Source organism: Trichoderma evansii (assembly GCF_050947405.1).
Source record: "Trichoderma evansii strain SZMC 28006 chromosome Unknown GGI43scaffold_13, whole genome shotgun sequence".
Lineage (NCBI taxonomy): Eukaryota > Fungi > Ascomycota > Sordariomycetes > Hypocreales > Hypocreaceae > Trichoderma > Trichoderma evansii.
Window position 1 is genome coordinate 728905 of NW_028145193.1, and position 19929 is coordinate 748833.

At 47.8% G+C, this 19929-nt stretch overlaps 8 protein-coding genes across 8 annotated transcripts; 4 read left to right on the plus strand and 4 right to left on the minus strand.

Annotated features, from left to right (window-relative positions):
• Nucleotides 1-4: 4 nt before the first annotated feature.
• On the minus strand, nt 5-312 carry GGI43DRAFT_408195 (uncharacterized protein). The gene has a single exon (XM_083206330.1). The coding sequence runs from the start codon at nt 276-278 to the stop codon at nt 15-17; it is 264 nt and encodes an 87-aa protein (XP_083059590.1). The 5' UTR covers nt 279-312; the 3' UTR covers nt 5-14.
• A 4430-nt stretch (nt 313-4742) lies between these two features.
• GGI43DRAFT_428327 (sulfotransferase family protein) lies at nt 4743-5775 on the plus strand (the record flags this gene model as incomplete). Its single annotated transcript, XM_083208944.1, has 4 exons — nt 4743-4819; nt 4884-5070; nt 5160-5446; nt 5508-5775. The coding sequence occupies 4 exons, from the start codon at nt 4743-4745 to the stop codon at nt 5773-5775; spliced, it is 819 nt and encodes a 272-aa protein (XP_083059591.1).
• A 462-nt stretch (nt 5776-6237) lies between these two features.
• On the minus strand, nt 6238-8398 carry GGI43DRAFT_428333 (uncharacterized protein; the record flags this gene model as incomplete). The annotated part of the gene is made up of 7 exons (XM_083208945.1): nt 6238-6466; nt 6500-6833; nt 6867-6930; nt 7018-7410; nt 7506-8033; nt 8081-8204; nt 8259-8398. 7 exons carry the CDS (start codon nt 8396-8398, stop codon nt 6238-6240), a joined length of 1812 nt encoding a protein of 603 aa, XP_083059592.1.
• A 1449-nt stretch (nt 8399-9847) lies between these two features.
• GGI43DRAFT_384926 (uncharacterized protein) lies at nt 9848-11009 on the plus strand (the record flags this gene model as incomplete). The annotated part of the gene is made up of 4 exons (XM_083203584.1): nt 9848-10167; nt 10225-10298; nt 10373-10428; nt 10482-11009. The coding sequence occupies 4 exons, from the start codon at nt 9848-9850 to the stop codon at nt 11007-11009; spliced, it is 978 nt and encodes a 325-aa protein (XP_083059593.1).
• Nucleotides 11010-12088: 1079 nt separating this feature from the next.
• Nucleotides 12089-13350, plus strand: GGI43DRAFT_82406 (glycoside hydrolase family 18 protein). The gene has a single exon (XM_083210362.1). It carries the CDS (start codon nt 12247-12249, stop codon nt 13339-13341), a length of 1095 nt encoding a protein of 364 aa, XP_083059594.1. The 5' UTR covers nt 12089-12246; the 3' UTR covers nt 13342-13350.
• A 1489-nt stretch (nt 13351-14839) lies between these two features.
• GGI43DRAFT_384928 (phospholipase C/P1 nuclease domain-containing protein) lies at nt 14840-15961 on the minus strand (the record flags this gene model as incomplete). Its single annotated transcript, XM_083203585.1, has 2 exons — nt 14840-15740; nt 15831-15961. 2 exons carry the CDS (start codon nt 15959-15961, stop codon nt 14840-14842), a joined length of 1032 nt encoding a protein of 343 aa, XP_083059595.1.
• A 1745-nt stretch (nt 15962-17706) lies between these two features.
• Nucleotides 17707-18018, plus strand: GGI43DRAFT_384929 (uncharacterized protein; the record flags this gene model as incomplete). The annotated part of the gene is made up of 1 exon (XM_083203586.1): nt 17707-18018. One exon carries the CDS (start codon nt 17707-17709, stop codon nt 18016-18018), a length of 312 nt encoding a protein of 103 aa, XP_083059596.1.
• A 184-nt stretch (nt 18019-18202) lies between these two features.
• GGI43DRAFT_82435 (uncharacterized protein) lies at nt 18203-19768 on the minus strand. Its single transcript, XM_083210363.1, has one exon. The coding sequence runs from the start codon at nt 19273-19275 to the stop codon at nt 18289-18291; it is 987 nt and encodes a 328-aa protein (XP_083059597.1). The 5' UTR covers nt 19276-19768; the 3' UTR covers nt 18203-18288.
• Between the last annotated feature and the right edge of the window lie 161 nt (nt 19769-19929).

The window sequence follows — 19929 nt, forward strand, 5'->3', positions numbered from 1 at the left end:
GGGCGGCGAGGGTTTTAAGTACTAAAGTCTCGAAAGCAAGCGAGAAGTGGAAAAAGACCAGACTCTGAGCCGGTACGTACCGCCCCAGCACAGGAACCTGGTGCGCAGGTACCTTGACCCCCGGATGTAGAGACTGGCCCCGTAAAGTCGCACAGGTATGGAGTACTAGGGGATGGGTATCGCCACAGAGGGTCCCCCGCTATCTGTGGTGCTACCTGTAATAGCGCGATGGGGAATGTATGACAAGTACATGATGATGGAAGGCGTAGAAGAAGCATCCGTAGAAGGAATTGAGCAGCTCGAATGCGTCACATTGGAAGAAGAGGTGGAGGAGATTTGTTGATTTCTTTTTCTTCTCCTTTTTCAAAGCCCATAGTGTATACATCTGCTTCTCTTTCCTGCTGTCCTATTATGACAATTTCCCATCTGTGCTCGCTTGATCGAAAAATTCAGCCCTCTGCTAAAAATAAGGTACGTAGATACCTCCCCCTCCGGTACTCGGTACTTGGTCACACTCGCCCTCTCCGCCATCCTGCTGTACTCCATCCACAAGTACCTGATAAGGGGCGGCGCAGAGGCAACTGGTGGTGGCTGCTTGGACCGCTAGTCCCACTCCCGATTCTGGACTCTGAGTGGTGAGTGGCCGCGGCGCCAGAGTCCTTTGCTCATTGATTCATGTCATTCGATACTGATTGCCATGGGCCCTAAAAATTTACATAAACGCCTCACCAAGATTTTTATTCCCATTGTGCCTTAAGGCTGCTTGTTTATCCTGGGGGAGGGGAAGAAGCCGCGAGCCAGTGGCCCAGCTCCGATTACCATCCGATGACAGATGATATGACTGTTTCTCTTTTGCGTCCCTTGTTTGGGGGAAATCCAACGATTGCAATTGGTGGTGTGTACTTGAAGTGTCTAGGTTGCATGCAGTGTTGCACAGTATCACCAGCTATTTTTCTTATTTTTTTGTGGCCTGCACCTAAATCTGACTGGGCCTCCTTTCCATGCATGTGCTGGCTGTACATGTGTAATGTATCCATCTCCATCTGCACGTGTAATCGTAATCTACCTAATCTCACTTGCTCACATACTTTCCGGCTTGGACGACAACAGGCACATGCGCCACCCGAATCGAAGCCGTGGCACAAAGTATAAAACTCTGTCCGCGGCAACGCCTCAGCCAAGGCCAAGGTTGAGGCTGTGCGCAAACACGAGCTGAGTCAAAGTTATTCCAGGGTGACGCCTGTTCGTCCCGTAGAGTCGGTACTAAATACCGTGCTCGGTAATAATACTAGTAGTAATACACTGGCTGGTTCTAAATATGGAGTTCGACGAGTAATACACTATATCCAAGCACTGTACGAGCAATACTGCAAAGATACATGCTTCGCGCAGGTACTGCTACGCCTTTACGGAGTATCCGCGTCGCTAGCTTCAGGCACTCGTGCGTCCCTCACCGTATTAGCTTGGTGCTTCCCCTTACACCGTCCAGTCCACCGCATGAACAAAGGCCATCGCATCGCCAGCTGGGCTGCCGGCAGTGCCTGTTCTAGGCGGTCCCATGCGCCCAGAACCTGCGTCGACCACGTATTTTTGGGTTTATTTTTACGTTATTTTTTGATCGCTTCCATCGAATCGGCTTACGCCGAGTATAGCTGCGCAGGTACGTGTCATGTGTCGCCAAAGCATCGGCCCAGGAACGACGACAAGAGATAAAAAAAGGAGAAGCAAGCAAGGTCATTGATTGTTTGTACGTACAAAATACTGGACGCGATGCTCCGTAAGTTTGTGGATGACACGAGTCCAGAGACACGTACAGGACTCCATATGCCGTGAGTCTTCCGGACCAGCCTCGGCGGTCCATCGCGGTACTTGCTACAGCCGCCTGTGGCCGCGAAGAACAGTGCCAAAGTGCCGCCCGTTTGCGGTACCAGCGCTGGCGGCGAGGCCGTCCACAAGCGGCAGTCCGACATGTGAGCACAGTGTCTGTACGTTGAAACTGTGGCGATGCCGAACTCGCTGCGACTCGGGATACAGTAAGTCAGAGACGAGACAAGCCACACAAGACCGACGAGAGACACGATTGGCGAGACAACGATCACAAGCTACTAGCGGAACTGAGACATGGGGAATAACAAAAAAAATTAAAATTTAAAAATTGACGCTTCCAGCTCGGTCTCTCTCTGTTTCGGCTCCCTTGCCAGTCGCTTTCGGCTGTGCGTTGAGCCGTTTGGGCAGCCAAAACATATGAAAAAAGCCCGAGTACTGCCGCGGATATAGACTTGTAGACATGCTCCCTTGCAAACAATGCGACTCTGCTTGCGGCAGAGGGAAATTAATACCTCCCCATCATTATTAGGCTGTAGTTTAGCACCTGGTTTAGCGATTTAGTGGAATAGACAGATCACCAACGGGAGAATTAGAAACAAAAAAAACGAAAGATAGGGATATTGCATTCCGTAGCCTTGCAGAAAGTGTGGCACATGCAAAGCAAATCCTTCACGATATTGTCCCAATTCGCTCAATTTATCCGCTCGTCCTAAACTCTCTCCATATTACTTGTCATGCTAATAATATCTACGACAGTCAATCCTTTGCACCGTACCAAACTAGCTCGAGTTACGGAGTACAAGGGCGCAGGAAGTCCCCAACACGCCTCACACTAGCCGCCACTCGCAAGGGCGTCTTATCGTCGAGTCCTCATTGGCTGCTCTCCCCGGCTTCTTCTCGAAGTCTCATCCGAGAGTTTCTCGATTCTCTCACGCGCCCACGCACGAGAAACAGAGAAACGAAAAAGAAAAAGAGACGAGAGCAAAAAAAGGGTAGGGGTTAGAGAAGGAGGGCTGCCCCGAGTTTCTGACCGCTGGTGGGGGTGCTCTTTTTTTGAGCTTTCCCTTCCCGCGAGGATAAGAGATACGCTACGATACGATACTACGATACGATACTCCAGAGTTTTTGTGCGGGTAGATAGATTGGGAAAAATCTCTCCCCCAAGTTTTCTGTCTTCCCCTCCCCCCGAAATCGCTCGACGGAACGGGAGCGCCACAGACGGAAGCTTGAGGAGAGGCCCTGTCTGTTTCTTCATAGCGCGGCTGCAATCTCTTAACCAAGCGTGGGGAAGAAGAGCGATGGATTGCCTAAATGGCAAATCGTCCGGTTCGTCGGCGGCTACATGTGCTTCTGGCTTGTGATATCGGCAATATGGGGTGTTAAGGGTGGTTAACATGGCAGGCCTATTGCGGGAAAAGAAGGAAACTGATAAAGAAGAAGACGATGCCTCCCACGCAGTGACCCCCGGACCATATCTCTGGTTGAACCCCCAAGGTTGACTGCCTGTCGACCGTTTTATATATCTCAAACGTGAAATGTAATATGCCTCACGCGGTTGGTGGGATGAAGACTGTGATCCCTTGGAGGGCTACCCTACCCGTCGCCAGGGTTCGCTGCACCACATGGCAACAGAGATAAAGTGGCCACCCTCAGCTCGCACAGGCTATTCCCGAGTTGGCGATTTTGACATTGGGAGGCGAGGCAAGATTCGACGGCCTGTTAACATAACTGGATGAGTGCCCGGCAATTAAATACATCCGTTCCGATCGCTGCTGCTTATGGCATCAGCCGCCACCATTGCAGTACTACTTCATAAGAGCCTACCTACTTCGTGGCCCTTGTCGAATACCTACTGTACGTTTGAAATCGAGGCTAGTGTTCGAGCCACTTAGCAAGCTACAGTAACGAGTCTCAGCATGTCATCAGAAGTGAGAAGTAGCCTGACGGAGAGCAATAGTATTGCCAAAGCAAAAAATCGCATATATATCTCTTCCCAAAAAGGAATTGCATGTGTCGTTCAATGATTTGAAGAAATAATGAATATGACGAGTCATTTCTATCGCTTTCCCTTTAGCGCTAGGTAGCTTAACATGTTCCGGCTGAGAACATCGTGGACAAGCCCTTACTCTGCAAAAACGTCAGAATAATACATGGGCGAACTTAAGTGTCACAAGTGGCCTAAAAGCAACAGATCAAAAAGGTTTGCTGCCAAGAATCGCACATGTATCGGCAGCCAGCGCAGGATCTCATATTTGCGTTTCTATCCAATCTTTAACGGCTAGCAGAATGTAAGCATTTAGTAGAGGGTCTTTCTTTTCTCAAGCCTGTGGGATCGGGCCATCGGTTTGACTAACCCAGCGGGCGCTGAGGCGATGTTTCCTCATCAATTGTTAGTGAATCCATAAAACAGCCGTCCGGTTTTGCTCGCTTTTGCTATTCGTAACTCCAATTAAACATGGTCAATTTAATTACATTCAAAGTTATCAAAAAACTTGTTCATACCTTTAAACTCCATCTACAAGTTGAGTAATCTTACGCCAAAGCTCCATGCACTAGCAGATCGTGGCACTTCGTCAGCATCATCTCTCATCCTGCAGCTCAGCTCCCTAAGTTCAGCCAATCAGCCCACGTAATTAATCTTTAATTGCCAAGCTAGACCCATAATACTAATATGGAACCATATAATTGTTGCATTTACAATAGACTTCGAAACTGGACAGACGCTCATTGTAGTTGTTAGTGGATCCCGTAAAGATGGCTATATATAATCTATATATGCAAGCTGGCGAGATACTTGCTGCGAGATTTCTTCGGACTTTTGCCTTTCAACTTTTACACTTTTGAACTCTCATACATAGCGAACAGCTAGGAAGAAGCCTTTCATCTGTCGAAACTCTTCATACATCACATTCAGCATGTCTCGCCTCATCGATAGACTCCCCACACCAGAGAAGGTGAAGGAGAAGAAACTGATTGTACTCAGTCGCAGCCGGTAGGCCCTCTTTACCTCAAATTTGTACCCCTATCTACCTAACACAAGAACCTGTTTTCGTTAGTGTTGGAACTTTCTCTCTCTACGAAGCTCTCAAGACATTAGGATACACCCCTTACCATATGATTGAAGTGCTTACCCACGGCGCGATCCATCTCGAACTCTTCGCAGAAGCTATACGTTGTAAATATTCTGGCAAAGATAAACCATACGGCAAAGCTGAATTTGACAAATGGCTCGCCAACTATGATGTAAGATGCCTCTCTGCCTCTCTGCCCCTGTCTCCTTCTCTCCTTGCTGTACTATACATAAAGCAATAGTAAACTAACACCACAACAAGGCTATTGTCGAGATCCCCCAGCTCTTTATTGAAGAGTTTATAGAATTTTATCCACACGCAAAGTTTATACTTGTTGAACGTGATGTCGACGCTTGGGAACGTTCAGTGAATAATACTGCCAAGGCCATGTTCGTGGCTTGTAGGACATTTCCCATGAATATCACCCAATACACTGATGATTATATTAAAGGATTTGTCCATCTTAATCATGCATATGAAGATGTCATGTTTCATAACAAGGGCATAAAAGGGGGCATGGAAGAAGCAAAGAAGGATAGCGTATCGGAGTATGCATATGCTTTATTTCTTGTTCTTCTTTCCAGTTAAGTAAAGCTAATAAATCTGTAGTGGTAAAAAGGTAAGGAGGCTGGCTCCAAAGGACCAACTGTTATGCTGCACTTTAGAAGGTGGCTTTGGTTGGGAGCAGATATGCCCTTTTCTTGGGAAAGATATTCCCAAGACACCGTACCCTAGGGGCAATGCTCCCGCCCAGTTCGAGGAAATTGTACAAACACACCTTGTTCCTCGCATCAGGAGTTCGGTTTTAAAGCTCGTGGGGGCGGTGCTAGTGCCGGTCATTAGCATTGGGATGTGGTCTTATATGAGACAGCGTTAGGAGGGAGGTATTGATTTCCTATTGGCGAGGCAGAGTGTAGCACAAAATGCATCTGACGACAGCTGGGTGTTTATTGTACAAGGTTTTAAAAGTTGATGCATGATTTGGACAGTATTTTTCCAGCGTCGTTACACACGGAACAAGTATAATATGAGCAAAAAGGTTTACTACACGAGTGTTACATAATGTTAATTAAGCGTCCAAGAGATTACGAGGTTTTCCTTCTAATCTAATGGTTTTTTATTATCTTTTCCAATGAATGATGGTATATAAGACAATCCAGCTTACTGTTACCTCTACCTATTTGCAAACATTATTTGGGATTTTGCTCTCTTTCGACGCGGCATTTCGTTGAGCATCAAGCAGCCACCATTTTATCCACTGACGAGACGAATGTATTCTCTGAGGCTGTGATATCTGGAAGTAACAGAAGTAGTAGAAGTAGCAGAAATAGCAACACAGCTAGTTATCTACAAACTGCAATTCAGCAGCGTGGAAGGTAAACCAGAAAATCAGGCGACCCTTCATCTCGTAATAATTCTCCTCCAGTGTACCATCCTCAGACATATGCCTGCTCTCAGAGTCAAATGTAACCCGGGCGCCTATAGATGTTTCGATCGGATCCCACACATCATCAACGGCCCACTGAACTTTGGTTACCATGTAATGCAAGCTTAGAGGTTTATACCAGCTTTGGACTTCATCCAGGCCTAGGCGGCACTACCCCAAGGCTCTCTGAGTCCCGTTTTCATACTCGATTAATATGCCTTTGCATAGATTTTCCAAACCCCCGGTGAACACTTGTACGTTTAGGATACCCTCTAAAGATGCTGAAGAGAAATAAGCCTTGGGGAGAGGTGAGGTAGTGCGAGTACGACTTTTAAAAGATGATATAGTCGGCGGAATGTTTATAGCTGTGGTGGCATACTCGCTATTAGAGTCGTCAGTTACGATCTCGGCGTTGTCAGGCTGAATAGCAGTCAGTGGACCAGACTTTTGGACGGAATGAATGAGGTTGAAATGTCGCCGCTCGTCTTTCCCCAGCTTATATACTCGATCTATTCCTACCAACGCTAATGGTCTTTGCAAACGTAGTGAGTGCGTCTCGTTATATGGTGTGCCAACTACAATCCTTTCTCCAGTCTCTGTATAGAACTAAAAGAAAGACGAATATTAGTTTTTGGTCTTATAATTTTCTAGCGTAAATAATAGAATCGTTTATCCCCCCTTTACCGTACTTACCGTAAAGTAATGCGGATTTTCTTTGCTTACATGAATTCGGATCCTGATTGCAGTAACTGTATTTTTTGCAGTCAGAGGCATGTAGGTCCATACGATGTTCCATTTATAGTTAAAATTGTAAGTAGAGTCCATGTACTTGAATTTCTCGGTATGAATTGAGGGATATTGCCTGGAATGCGCGTGGATATCTAACACAACGTGGTTGTGCATGAAGGAGGAGATTCCCGTGCAGTATTTCGGGTCCATGCTGATAGAATTGACACGGTCGTATTGCTGCACGCTATGTATGAATTGCCCCAATCCTGCGAGCGAGGCTTCTATATGGTGGAAAATGGCTGGGGTGCTCCAGGCGCTGATACTACCTGGTGCAGCATGAAAACGGCACATTCCGAGCTGAAGGTATAGTGGTAAGCCTTCCACTTCAATACATATAAAAGGACATAAATGGTAAAAATGAAAGAGCCAATAGTAGACAATGGATTACATACCTCAAATTCGATCTTAGCATCTAACAGCTTCTCTACCCGCTCTATTGCAAACACGGAAGAAGGGGTAGGCATCTCACTCCCTGCGTTTGCTGGAACTGTAGAAATTCTTTCGATGCTCTTAATGCCGCGGCTATCAACTGTAAACTTAATCAAGGGGCCAGCAAGATTTGCATCTTGGGCAAGTACAAGTTTAAGGGGCTCGGCCCGAGACCACGACAGCACCTTAGGGAGCGAATAAGTGACAGTTTCAAGAGTCTCTGCCAACTCCAGGTCTCGCACTAGCCTTAGAACTGAGCACAGCCTCCAGAGAATATGCGATTTTGAAAAACTCTGAATTAAATAAATTATCTCCGGCAGGAAAACGTCTTGAAAGCCGAACACCTCGCTGATTACCTCTGGCGGAGGACTCTCTAGAGCGGTACTATTCATAAACTTGAGCGGTATCATGTCTTTCCAGGCGAATCTTCTCGTTCCTGCTAACCAAAGACGTCTGTAAATTTCATGGTTTCTTTCAGGGCCATTAACGTTCTTGATAATCATCGCTGCTTAAATAGATGGAAGCAGTCGATGTGCACAGTTGTGCACTCTTCGCCGTCGTGGCAAGAGCACACCGGAGCCTTACAGAAGATGGGATCTCTGCCTAATCCATGCTGGTCGTCACTCTCGTATGATAAGTAAAGACCCGGAAAGATGGAAGCCCTGATGACCTTGATAGATGAGCCTCTCCGGGTTACTGTGGGTTTTATTGTTCACGTTGAGCAAAGTGGTCCGTTTTCGAAGGCGGAGGAAGAGGATTCTCGCGTACTTGCAACGACTGGATATTCGCCAGCCAAAAAGAGCTGCCCACAGGCACCACACTGGCTGTGAATGCGAATATGATTGCGGTAGCTCATATTTTTAAAGCGTCCTGCCTCTCGTTGTCGCGAATGTGGATATGGCCGTGCAGCTGCGCACCTAGCTACCCAGTCACACTTGGAGTTACTACCTTATTTTTTAAAATATAAATGTTTCACGCTGCAACCAAACTGCGAGTCACATATAAAAAACGAAATTCCCGTAATGGGTAGCGGTAGGGAATTGTTCAATGTGACTGGACTGTTGCCGGTTTTTATTGCGCGATTAAACCCTTTTGTTGACGATTTATAAGTTATATGTAAGATAAGTCTCAATTAGTGGAAATTGCTGTGGGAGCGTATACTGTAATAACGGATCTTACACTCTACCTACCCAAAATTTTCCATCTATCCAAATACTGCAAATGCTTATTATTATAGGCATTAGAGCTTAGTCCATATTTAGCTTGGTTAGTGGGACTTTAAACTATCGTCGTGAATAGTTCGGAGAGTCATCATCGATTCAGATGTCCAATGATTCGATCCGTTATAAAGCGGCACCTTGAGCCAATTCGATCAGCAACAGCTTTTAGAGCGCTATCAAATTTCCTGAACGGCTGAAATGCATTCAGAAGAACTGTCAGGGCGCATCCCTGTTCCGTCAGCACTTACTTCTGCGCCTTATCTCGTATATAATTATTCAACGGCCATAGGAAAAAAGTATTACCGCCTTTTGCCCGACATCTTTCATGTGATTGTGCCTATAAAGGAAGCTGGTCAGGTATTGGCTTATAAGCAATACGATTTTCTAAGGCAGGAAGAAGGAGAAAGATTACCTCCTGTATATACCTAACATGCCGTTTACTCTCCCCCAACGTCGGCTTACCCTATCATAGGTACTCCGGTATTTCATCAAGCGAGAATATTTGTACTCCGAATACAGCCGTATATGCGATAGTTGCAATAAGCTACTTGTTCAAGAGATTTTAAATTTGGTATAAAGATGCGTCAGATATCTAGCCAGGCATGTGTTCCGTGATATTTTCCCAATACATCGCAGTTGAAACGCTGCAACACCAGCGAGCAATCTTTAGAATACCCAACAACTGTTTCACGTGCCTGATTTCCCAGTATTTATGCAATATTAATGTGAATCTCTAGCTGTCATCTAACTCTTGCCAAATGGCGAAGTGTAAGCGAAGAAAAGTAAAGAGCGTGTCTTTAATGTTCTCTGAGATGGAAGCAGCAGCAGCTGTGGTAGCTGCCGTATCCCAAGCCAGGTTCAACTTGATACCCAAGCTTCGAATAAGGGACCTCTACTTTTCAACTATTTTTTGCTACGTTGATAAAGCGGACAAAGATTCTCGTACTTATATTTGCTCCTCGCCCATTCTAGCCTCGCCCATTCTATATTTCTTGCACTCGCTTATATATTCTCATCAATCAACTATACTTTCCGCTTTCCCGCCAACCGTGGATAACCATCTGTGTATCAAACCAATCTTTGTGATGGAAAGTTCAGCTCCCGAAAGAGACAGCGACTCTACTAAGAACCAAGATGCTAAACGGCCTTCTTTACCCATTCCTCCAAACATTCCTCCAGCCATTGTAGACAAGATTGAATCACATCGCAATGCTTGCCCGGTCTTCTATTACAACTACCCGATGGATCCAATGCCCGATGATCCCATCCAGGACGCGAACCCTTCTTCGATTTGTGATGGAAAAAGGGCTTACAACAATCTCTCGACACAAGACTCATCGTCAACTGAAAAGAAGTCGGACAAGAGTGCGGCCCAAATGGAATCATCTTGCTGCCTCCATCAAAAGTATGTTTTGGCCGCTCATATTATTTAGCATGAAGACAGCGTGTTGACGTTTTTTAGCCCAACCCCATGTGTGTATTGTGCGATGCGTTTGCAAGATGGTGACCTTCGCGCTCTTTGTAGAAGGGATCCCGGTATGAATCATTGACAATGCCTCTATCATTCACGTTTTCACTATTCTCAGTCTCTACTGGCTGACAAGCTCTAGAAAATGAGTCCGAGTGCTGTATCGAATGCGCTTATGCTGGCCACACATGCACTTGGGTGAGCGCCGCAAGTGAGCAGAAGAATCCCCCAGTAGGCTGATATGGAACCAGGTCGGCGTCAAACTACGTGAACAAGGCTCTATATTGGTACAGGCACGTTCATACTCAATAGAAACGGTTGCCAAGCATGGCTTGGATTCTCCACGCGGTAAAATGGTAGGTCGACATACTCTTTACGGCTTCCAACGTGCTAACGGATACGCGGCTTCGCAGGCTCTCTGTGCGATGCAGAGTGCAGCGGCACAATACTTGGCCGCATTCCGGAGAGATGGAAATGTTTATGACTTGATCGGAGTTCAGCGTCTCTATAACTCGTCGAGGGCAAAGAGACAGAGGATGATCACAAGGAAGAAGATCAGCCGAAAGCGTATCCAAAAAAGGGTTAGAAACAAGGCTGGCAAAGAAAAGGGCAAAGACGTCGAGATATCATCGTATCTTAACCAAGGCTCCGGCTTGGTTATGGGGCATCTGATATTACTTCGTGAGATCATGTCCTGCAATAGGCAGATCTCAGAAAGGCTTCAGAAAAGCGATGAAATTTTACGCAAACTCCTAACCACCCGAATGCCGATTACCTAGCCCTTAAGTTTTGTTAAAGATGAGAGCGAGGAGTATGGTTTACTATTCCGAAGGTACTGTTCTCAAGGCTGATATCGCTTGAAGCTGAGTTTTGCCGAGGAAAAACGGTTATTGTCGTGCGGAGTAGCAATATGGTGTGTTGGTATGCAGTGTGTGCCAGACAGCGGAAATTGTGTGCGACTCTCGAATCTCGATTCTAGCTAGAAGATCGTGCTAGCGGCAGAAACATTATTGCTAGGAATAGCACTATTAAGATTATAGCGAAACAGTGTCTTGGCCGTTTAAGCGGGCCTGGGTAATTGGTGTGAGACAGATAGGCATCTCTATGAGGCCCAGCGTCGTACTATGTGTGTCAATAGGATGGTGGTTGTTGCAAGATAGGGCTCATGAATAGTCAGGCGCCCGTTCTGATTAGAATTATATACCAATATCGAGGCTATTTCGCACCATTCTCCGGAAATAGGATGCCGTCTTATCAAGTTGAACCTGCGTACTCGACGCAATAACGGCCGCCGGAGAGGCAGCAGAAGGGACAAATATTTGGCCGTCGCCCTTTTGCGGCAGTCGTGATCACTATCACAAGATGAGAATGGTGGCTCTTGGCAGCTATCAGGACCCCTGGTAGCGCGCCCTGCAACGGCTAATAAACTCTAGACCCTAGGTTGATATATGCTTAGCGTGCATAAATGCAACCTTCGCCATTTAACGTGGCCTGCCCATCTCCCGTCGGAGACGCCCCGGTAAAAGACCCCGCGCCTCATTATACGGAGTGCCAGAGTATGGGATGGCAATGGTGCTATGAGAGGGCTCCGCAATGGGGTCTTGGCATAGCCTACTTGGGAAGGTTGCAAGAATCTGATTGTTTCCCAAGGGAGAAGCTGTCCCAAATATTGGAATCCTCTTATGCGCGTGCGCCTGGGTGTAAGTGGATCGTGAGCCTGCCCTTTGACAGATGAAGGTCTTGGAAGGGAGAAACGAAGCGTCAAGGCCACGAGGACTACGAGGAAGGCCCTTGGTAGTGATAAAGTCCGGTCCTAAAGGCCCGAATTTGGCTATATTGCCCGGGAGAGAAGGGAAGGGGGTGAGAAGGTTTTGCGAGGTTTACAGTAAGCGTCGAGGATGGATGGATATATAAATCTCCTCCCGCGCCGGCGTGGCTCTTGGCGATGGGATCTTGCCCATCCACTGCCTTCTTAGCCTTGCCCTGTCCTGCCAGTGCCGATCTTTGCTCGTCAAAATGAAATCGGCATTTGTCTATCTGGCATCCATGCTGGCGACGCTGTCGCTGGCCGCCCCTGTCCATGATGTTGTTGTTCCTCGGTCTGAGCCGACTGATCTGCCCCGTCTGATTCTTTACTTCCAGACGACGCACGACCAAAACAACAACCCCATCTCGATGCTACCGCTCATCGACGAGCAGGGTATTGCGCTGACGCATCTGATTGTGTGCTCGTTCCACATCAACCAGGGCGGAGTTATCCATCTCAATGACTTCCCTCCTGATGACCCTCACTTCTCCACTCTATGGAACGAGACTGTTATTATGAAGCAGGCCGGCGTGACGATCATGGGAATGGTTGGTGGTGCCGCCGCCGGATCTTATAGTACTTCCACGCTTGATGCTCCTGATGATGCCACCTTTGAGCTCTACTATGGCCAGCTTCACGACTTGATTGTCAACTTTGGGCTCCAGGGCATGGACCTCGATGTTGAGCAGTTCTTTAGCCAGAGTGGCATCAACCGTCTCATCTCCCGCCTGAGGTCCGACTTTGGACCAGACTTCATCATCACCTTGGCCCCCGTGGCGACAGCCCTGGAAAACAGCGCCAACCTGTCTGGCTTCAACTACAACCAACTCGAGACAGACGAGGGCTCCAGCATCGACTGGTACAACGGGCAGTTCTACAGCGGCTTCGGCACCATGGCATCACCCAATGACTACGAAAACATTGTGAACACCGGCTACCCACCTCAGAAGGTCGTCGCCGGACAGCTGACTTCCCCGCATGATGGCGGCGGCTGGATCCCCACGTCCAGCCTCAACAGCACCATCATCTCGCTGGCCCAGACGTACGGCGAGGATAACCTCGGCGGTGTCATGGGCTGGGAGTACTTCAACGCCCTGCCCGGCGACACCAGCGCTCCCTGGGAGTGGGCCCAGATTGTTACTGAAATTCTGCGCCCTGGCCAGGTGCCTGAGCTGAAAGTTACGAAGCAAGATGCTGAGCGCCTGCAGGCTGCTTACGCGACCAGCGTGGCGGCGCATGGCAGCACGGACAAGAGCTTCGTTAAGAAGCCCAGCGTGGATTACATGAAGCTGGTGAATGCGTAAAGCGATTCACTATGAGCGTTAGAGAAGGAATGGGTATTTTGTAAATACATACTGTTGAATACCATGTTCATACGAATATTTACCTGGCATCAAAGCCATGGCGCGCCAATGTGCGCACGAAAGCCATGAGAAAAGGAATACAAAAAAAAAAAAAATTGTACAATGCAACTCTCCCATTGCGCACCTGACTGACTGATGAGAAATTAAACTTAAAATGTTGGTTGTTTCATGCATGATTTTGCGTTTGAACCAGTGATCATCCATGACCGGGGGGTGTTGCATAGCATGGGACTATAATCTTGCATGAGTGAGGGGTTGTTTTGCGACGATCAAGGTAAGAATCGGGACGATCACAAGATTCAGAGCCGGGGGGATGAAGCTTGATTTTTGGGGAGAAGGGATGCGAAAAATGCAGATCTTTTTGAGAGATTGAGTGGTGATTGTTGTTTTCTTTATGAGATGTTATGATGGCGCGTTACTATAAGTATTTGTGGGTTGGTGAAGTATCCATGGGTAATACAGGGTTACATCACGGTGTATACATTTGCGCCATTATTATATCACAAAAATTGCCATGATGGAAGAATGAGAAGACTTTGATGAAAAATATGGTAAGAGTATGGGTAAGCAACATTAAAAAGGTTTGCTAGTACCTTCTGCCAAACTCTGGATAAATCTCAAAGCTAAGAAGCGAGACCAGGAACAGAGATAGACTTTGGGCCGAACTTTAGCATATGCTAACGTTTATAGATGAGGAATATATGAACCAGAACATACTTATCTTTTCATCTTCTGCATTAATATTCTTTTTTCACATGTAAGTATGCTCGGATAGCCGGATGGGAGTGGATTTGAGTATTTTGTGCGGGCGCTATTGAGCTTCTCATATGATGTTCGGCAACGACGAGAGCTTCAAACCATGGCTACTGACAATAGTGTAAGACCTGACAAATTCACTCGTATTTATTTAGGTTATCAGTTATTATTCGTATAAGCACCCGGTATACTTCAACAGGCCTTGTAAATACTAAATTTCAGCGGCTTTATGCTTCCTATGCGGCTCAAGCTTACGGGTAGACAATAGCCAGCCTTGGCGATCGATTGAGGGCACGGTTCGATAGTTCTTTAGCATTGTTTCAGAGCTTAGAAATAATAATAAATAATCATTCTTCGTGTTAGCTTGCTACTATTTTAGTGAAATTCTCGTATCTTATAGATCAGAGACATGGTTATGTCTAAGATTTGACCAAATCATAATAATTCTCAGATACCAGTCTTTACTGCTTTCATAGTGGAATCAAAGCACCTAATGGCTAGACATGTAAGTATTTTCTTCATTTCTTTGTATTCGCTAATAATAGTTTTTACTTTTTCGCTGATTCCAGTTCATCGCTCATCAACCTTTCCCGCAAACTCCCTGCTTTCCCACAAACTCCCTGCCCAAGCTTTTAACCCATCCAATTTTAAAATCATCCCAACATCATTCCAGGTATATTTTTTAGTGCTTGTGGTCGTGGTCCCGGCTGTTGCAGCACGAGCCCTCCATAGCCGCTCTCGCAAGCTTAGCACGAGTAAGAGGACGGGCAGCGGGCAGCAAGTCTCGGCCCAGCAGGTCGGGCTTGGGGGTAATATCGCGGGCCTCAGCAGAGCCCTCGTCACGCTTGGCAATGTTGGCGCTGTAGACCATGTTGAGCCAGTTGCCCAGACGGTATCCGGCCTTGGCGATCTGCAGCTCGATGGTGCCGATCACAGAGTTGTAGTAGGTAGGGTAGAGGTCGCCCTGTTGCAGGGCAGCGGCGCCATTAGGCATGACGACGGTGCAGACGTAGGCGTTGGCGTCGGTGGCCCAGCGAGTGGCAGTGGTGATGACGTCGCTGATGTCGTCGCCGTCGATCCAGCTGGCGGCCTGGGACTCGTAGGCGCCAGAGGTGATGTCGCTGATCAGGGTGTTGGCCCAGCTCTGGGCATCAGCCAGGGAGTCGCCTCCAATAAGAGTCTCAGGGATGTAAGTGTCCCAGTCAGCGTGGAGGTTGTCGGTGTAGCCCTGGTAGGTGACTGAGATGTCGTTTCCACCAACTTCATAAGCCTCGTCGTGGAGGGGCTGTGTGATGTCGCCAACAAAGTGGACGAGGAACTTGAGAGCCTGCTGGACATTGGCAGCGGAGAGACGTCCGTCTCCAACGCGCTGGGTGTAGTTGGCCAGAGCCGAGATGGAGCAGCCGGCGCTGCCGCAGTCACGGTCATAGTCGACGTTGCATGAGGTGGGAGGGTTGTCCTCAGCATCAATGAAGTGGAAGGGAGCAGACCATTTACCAGCGGTAGTTGATCGGTAGTCATCAGCCCACGAGGCAATGTTTGCCAAGTATGAGCTGGAGGAGTCATCAAGGACACCCTGAGCCCTGTTTAATCGTCTGTTAGCAAATCATGATCATGATCATAAAGATGGAACCTCTTCTCTCCTCTCCACCCCTTTCAATAATAATACTTACCATGAGGCCGTAGCAGAGTTGAGGTAGTGCTGGGCAACGTAGGCAACAGTTGCGTGGCCCAAAACACCCCAGGCTTGAGCGCCCTGGACTGAGGCGAGAGCCGTAAAAGCGACCTTGGAGATGGAAGGCATTTTGGAGCTAAGAGTGTGTAGATCTTGTTCACTAACGTCTTGGTAGATTCAACAGCGATAACAACAGAAAAGATCTGCATCATAAACAGCCAAGAGCTCCAGCTTTATATATGCGCTGCCCCAGAATCGCAGTTTCTTCATCTTCAACCCGGCCCGCAACTCGCCGCAATGCGATGCGAAGCGAACGATACGCTGCCATGCTAGCCTTGGATCTCTGTTTCCTTCTTTCCCATTCAAAGCCGTATCAGATGCCTTATCTCGACCACGATCTGCATCCAAGCCCAGACTCTGAGCCGTGACAGGCTGATCTAATCTTCGCGAGCCCTTCTCCCCCGCGGCCTGCTTGCCCGTTTCAGCAGGTCAACGGCACCGGCATTGGGGCCAACCGGCGATTCGGCATCGGATGGTGGAGCAGCGTGAATGCGCATGTGCCATCTTGTTAGTGTGATAGGAGGGAAAGAGACAGCGTTGACAAGCGTTGCGGGACTTTTTGCTGGCGATTGATTGCGCTGCCGGATTTGGCGTCGGTCTGGGAGGGTTTGTCTGCTTAAGTATACACAAACCGGCACTAGTAATTTTTTTTAAAACTGTAGGCGAGGACAAGGTGGGAAAAATGCCTGTTTCCCGGGCAATTTTGAGATCTGGACTGGATCGGCGGAAGATGCAGCTGGGACAGGGCTGATGGTTAATATAGTATTCGGATACAGAAGACTGGGCTGATGAAGAAAAAATGACGAACCTATGGAAAGCCAGTTTCCGAGCGCGTGTGATCGTCGTCTCTAGTTTCTGGAGTTGTCTTCTACCTTGGCTTATCAAATGGTAGTATAGATTTGCATGCAGGTGAGATAGTCTGGAGATGCCTATATTAGAATAACCACTTTGCCGCTCACATGTAAGTGGGTGGTGTCTTAATAAAATCCGAGTATCCTGTATTAGCCGCCGGATCCGTTACTGAAAAATCCATAGCTCGCTTGGTTTTCTCGACAGATAAGTCGTAGGCGGCTATAACAGATACATGCACACACTTTTCTTTTCCCTTATATAGAGAATTCTGCCTGTACTATTCTATCAACAGTCGCTGGCCATTTCCCATTCATCGGATGTTTGTACGGCTCGGGCCGAGCCAGCCTCAGGTCCTAAAACTTGCCTGGCCAACACGCTGCTGAGGAGCTGGGAATAGGAGCACGTCCAGATAGCGATTCAGTTATCAACTAACTTTTCGGGACTAATTCAACCATATCAATACTCTTATAGATTATTTCACCCGCGTATGAGCTAGACTCAGCCCTCTTTCTGTTTTCTCGCAGCAAAACGGCACGCTTTTGCCGCTCGCTCCATTTTGGCCCCTCTCTGCTGCGAGCCGTCTATTTGCCCTGGAACATGCAAAGAACCCCCACTCACGTTATGCCTCGCAGATGCTGTGCTGTGTAATCAACGGTGCTGATGAAATTCCGTCTCGTCTCCATTGGACCATTTTCGCGATGTAACCCCCCTGCATATTTCCTCAGCCTCTCACAACACGCCATTTGACCCCGCTAAAGCTTTGGAGTCCCCTCCCTCAGCTTTGGGACCAGAGGCCCTCAGACTAGCCCCCTTTTTCCCATATTTCCTTTCCAGCCCGTTGGCTATTGTAGATTGCAAGACCACGCAAAAGAGAGGCCACTCCACGGATAACAAGTAAGGCGTAAAAAAATATTTTTAGTGCTACCGCTACTCGCTACTACCCGTATTAACAGCCAATGTAGATGTCAAACAAAATAACCGATGCTCGCCTGGAATGGCTGGAGGACACAAGACGGCGAAAGAGCATGCTCATCAAGAAGCTTGAGGAGGAGGAGAAGAAAATGATGGGTGAAAAGGATGCGGATGCCGCGGCAGAATCGACACCGCAGCAAGATTCCGAGGGCCAGCTGCCAGACGCGCTTGAAAAGTACCAATTGAACATTGACCGATATAAGGAGGAGCTGCTTGCGATTGAAAAGGAGTTTGAGTCCTGGCAGGAAATGGGATTTAGCCTGCCTCCTTCAAAAGGCGTGGAGACTGACGCCAGCACATAAGTTCCCAAGGAGCGATCACACGTCCTCGTACCTTTCTCTATACATATTTGCTGGCTTGGCGGGTAAAACTTTTGCCTGCGCTTTATAACGCATATCATGAATTATATAACGACATGATGATCATTGCTAGATGAATCAAAATTTTCTTCTTCTATAACTGAACATGCAACTGGGATGAAATGGCTAAAACGCTCGCGACAAGTGGGCATGCGTTGTCAAGATGTATTCTCCCTCGGACTTTATGGGCGATATCTGATGGCGCTAGATATTTCAGACGGATAGAACATCGAGAATGGATAAGATAATATCCCTGAGTACATTGTTCACGCAAGCTCCTTCTTGGATGACCTGCTCAATCCGTTCAAGGCATCCGGCTGCTGTCTGAAAGACAGACTTGATGGCATCCGACGTGAAAAGGTCCAGGCCCACCGTATATAATTCGGCCACATAGTCTTTGCATTCAAGGCTACAGAAGCCATTGGCAATGTAGCACTGCGCGTGCGACCCAAATGCCGCATCATGGATGGTCTGGCACGTGGCATTGCAAGCCGAAACGACTGGAACGAGTGTTTTCTGTAGGCAATTCATGGTGCCCCATATAAATGACTGGCCATTTTCGGAGAAGAGGTTGAGATTCTGGTCGAATTTTTCGCAATTCTTCAATCCGTAGTTGATGGCATATGAATTGGAATCGCCAGAGCAGGGCACCGAATCCTCGACACACGTCTGGTAAAAGTCGCACTGGTGAGGAGGCGGCACTTGGCATGTGCTTGCGCACATTGGATAGCCGGGGCACGAGTTGCAGTCGCCGCACGTTGAACAGCTATTGTCCACCGCAGTCTGGAGAAATAGCTTCGAAGCATTCGCGCTCGAAGTCGGGGTCCCAAAGCGAAGCGAGAAGCTGCTCACAAACGGGTATCCTTGGGTGTCGGCGGCGATGATTCCTAGCAGAGCTGTGCTACCATTGAGGCCATTAGGGAATTCAATATCTGAGGCTGATGCTTGAAAATCGTTGTACTCTTCGCCATTGACGAATACAAATATTTTGTCGACGTCGAGGCTTGAGCATGAAATGACGGCTTTGAACTGGGTTCCTGGGGCGTTGACCGCTTCGGTTGAGGCGCCCTCTAGAGTGAATCCCGGATCACACGAGGGCTTTGGAGGAAGCGTTGAACCTCTTTTTGAAACGCTGACACCGGCCTGGCATAGCTGAGCTATTGTGAAGCCAATGGCTGCGATGCGGTAAAAAGGCTTCATTCTGAGTTTGATAGGCTGCAGCAGCTGAAATCTGTCTTCGTAGCGGTGCTGAAAAAACGAGCGTCGGCAGACATCAAACCCAACAGAACCCCAGATATCTACTCGGGCAAACTGTCAGCTAATGCCCCGGCGTTTCAAGCGTCAAGGATCGGCTTGCACGGGCTATCGTTACATCCTCGGTACTGCTACCCTGCGGTGACTGTGAATATGCGTGCTATAGAGAATATGACCGCGTTTCCATCTTCTGAAGATTGATATCTATCGGATGAATCTATCAAAGCAATTCATTGATGGTCCATGCACTCTTCAGACCGAGAAGCAAGCATGATTGATTGCCGTTTATTGGCTAATACGTGTATGTGCGTAACGATGCGGATCTCGGAGGCATCCTGCCGAGTAACCCACCCACTAAAGGAACGCGTCACAATTCGCCAAGATCTGCTTAACAATCAACATGACGTAGAATCACTAAGCGGAAGATTTGGAGATTTTAAGCAATACGAATTAGAAGAGACCTTGTGTTCACATGGGCATTCTGTCAGAAATCAACGAGTTGCCCAGTCATGTGATGCCTCCATCACGTGTTCTTGTCCCTCGTAAGGCGCTAGGGCGTGCTTTGACTTGACATTGACATTGACATGGAGTGGAACCCGG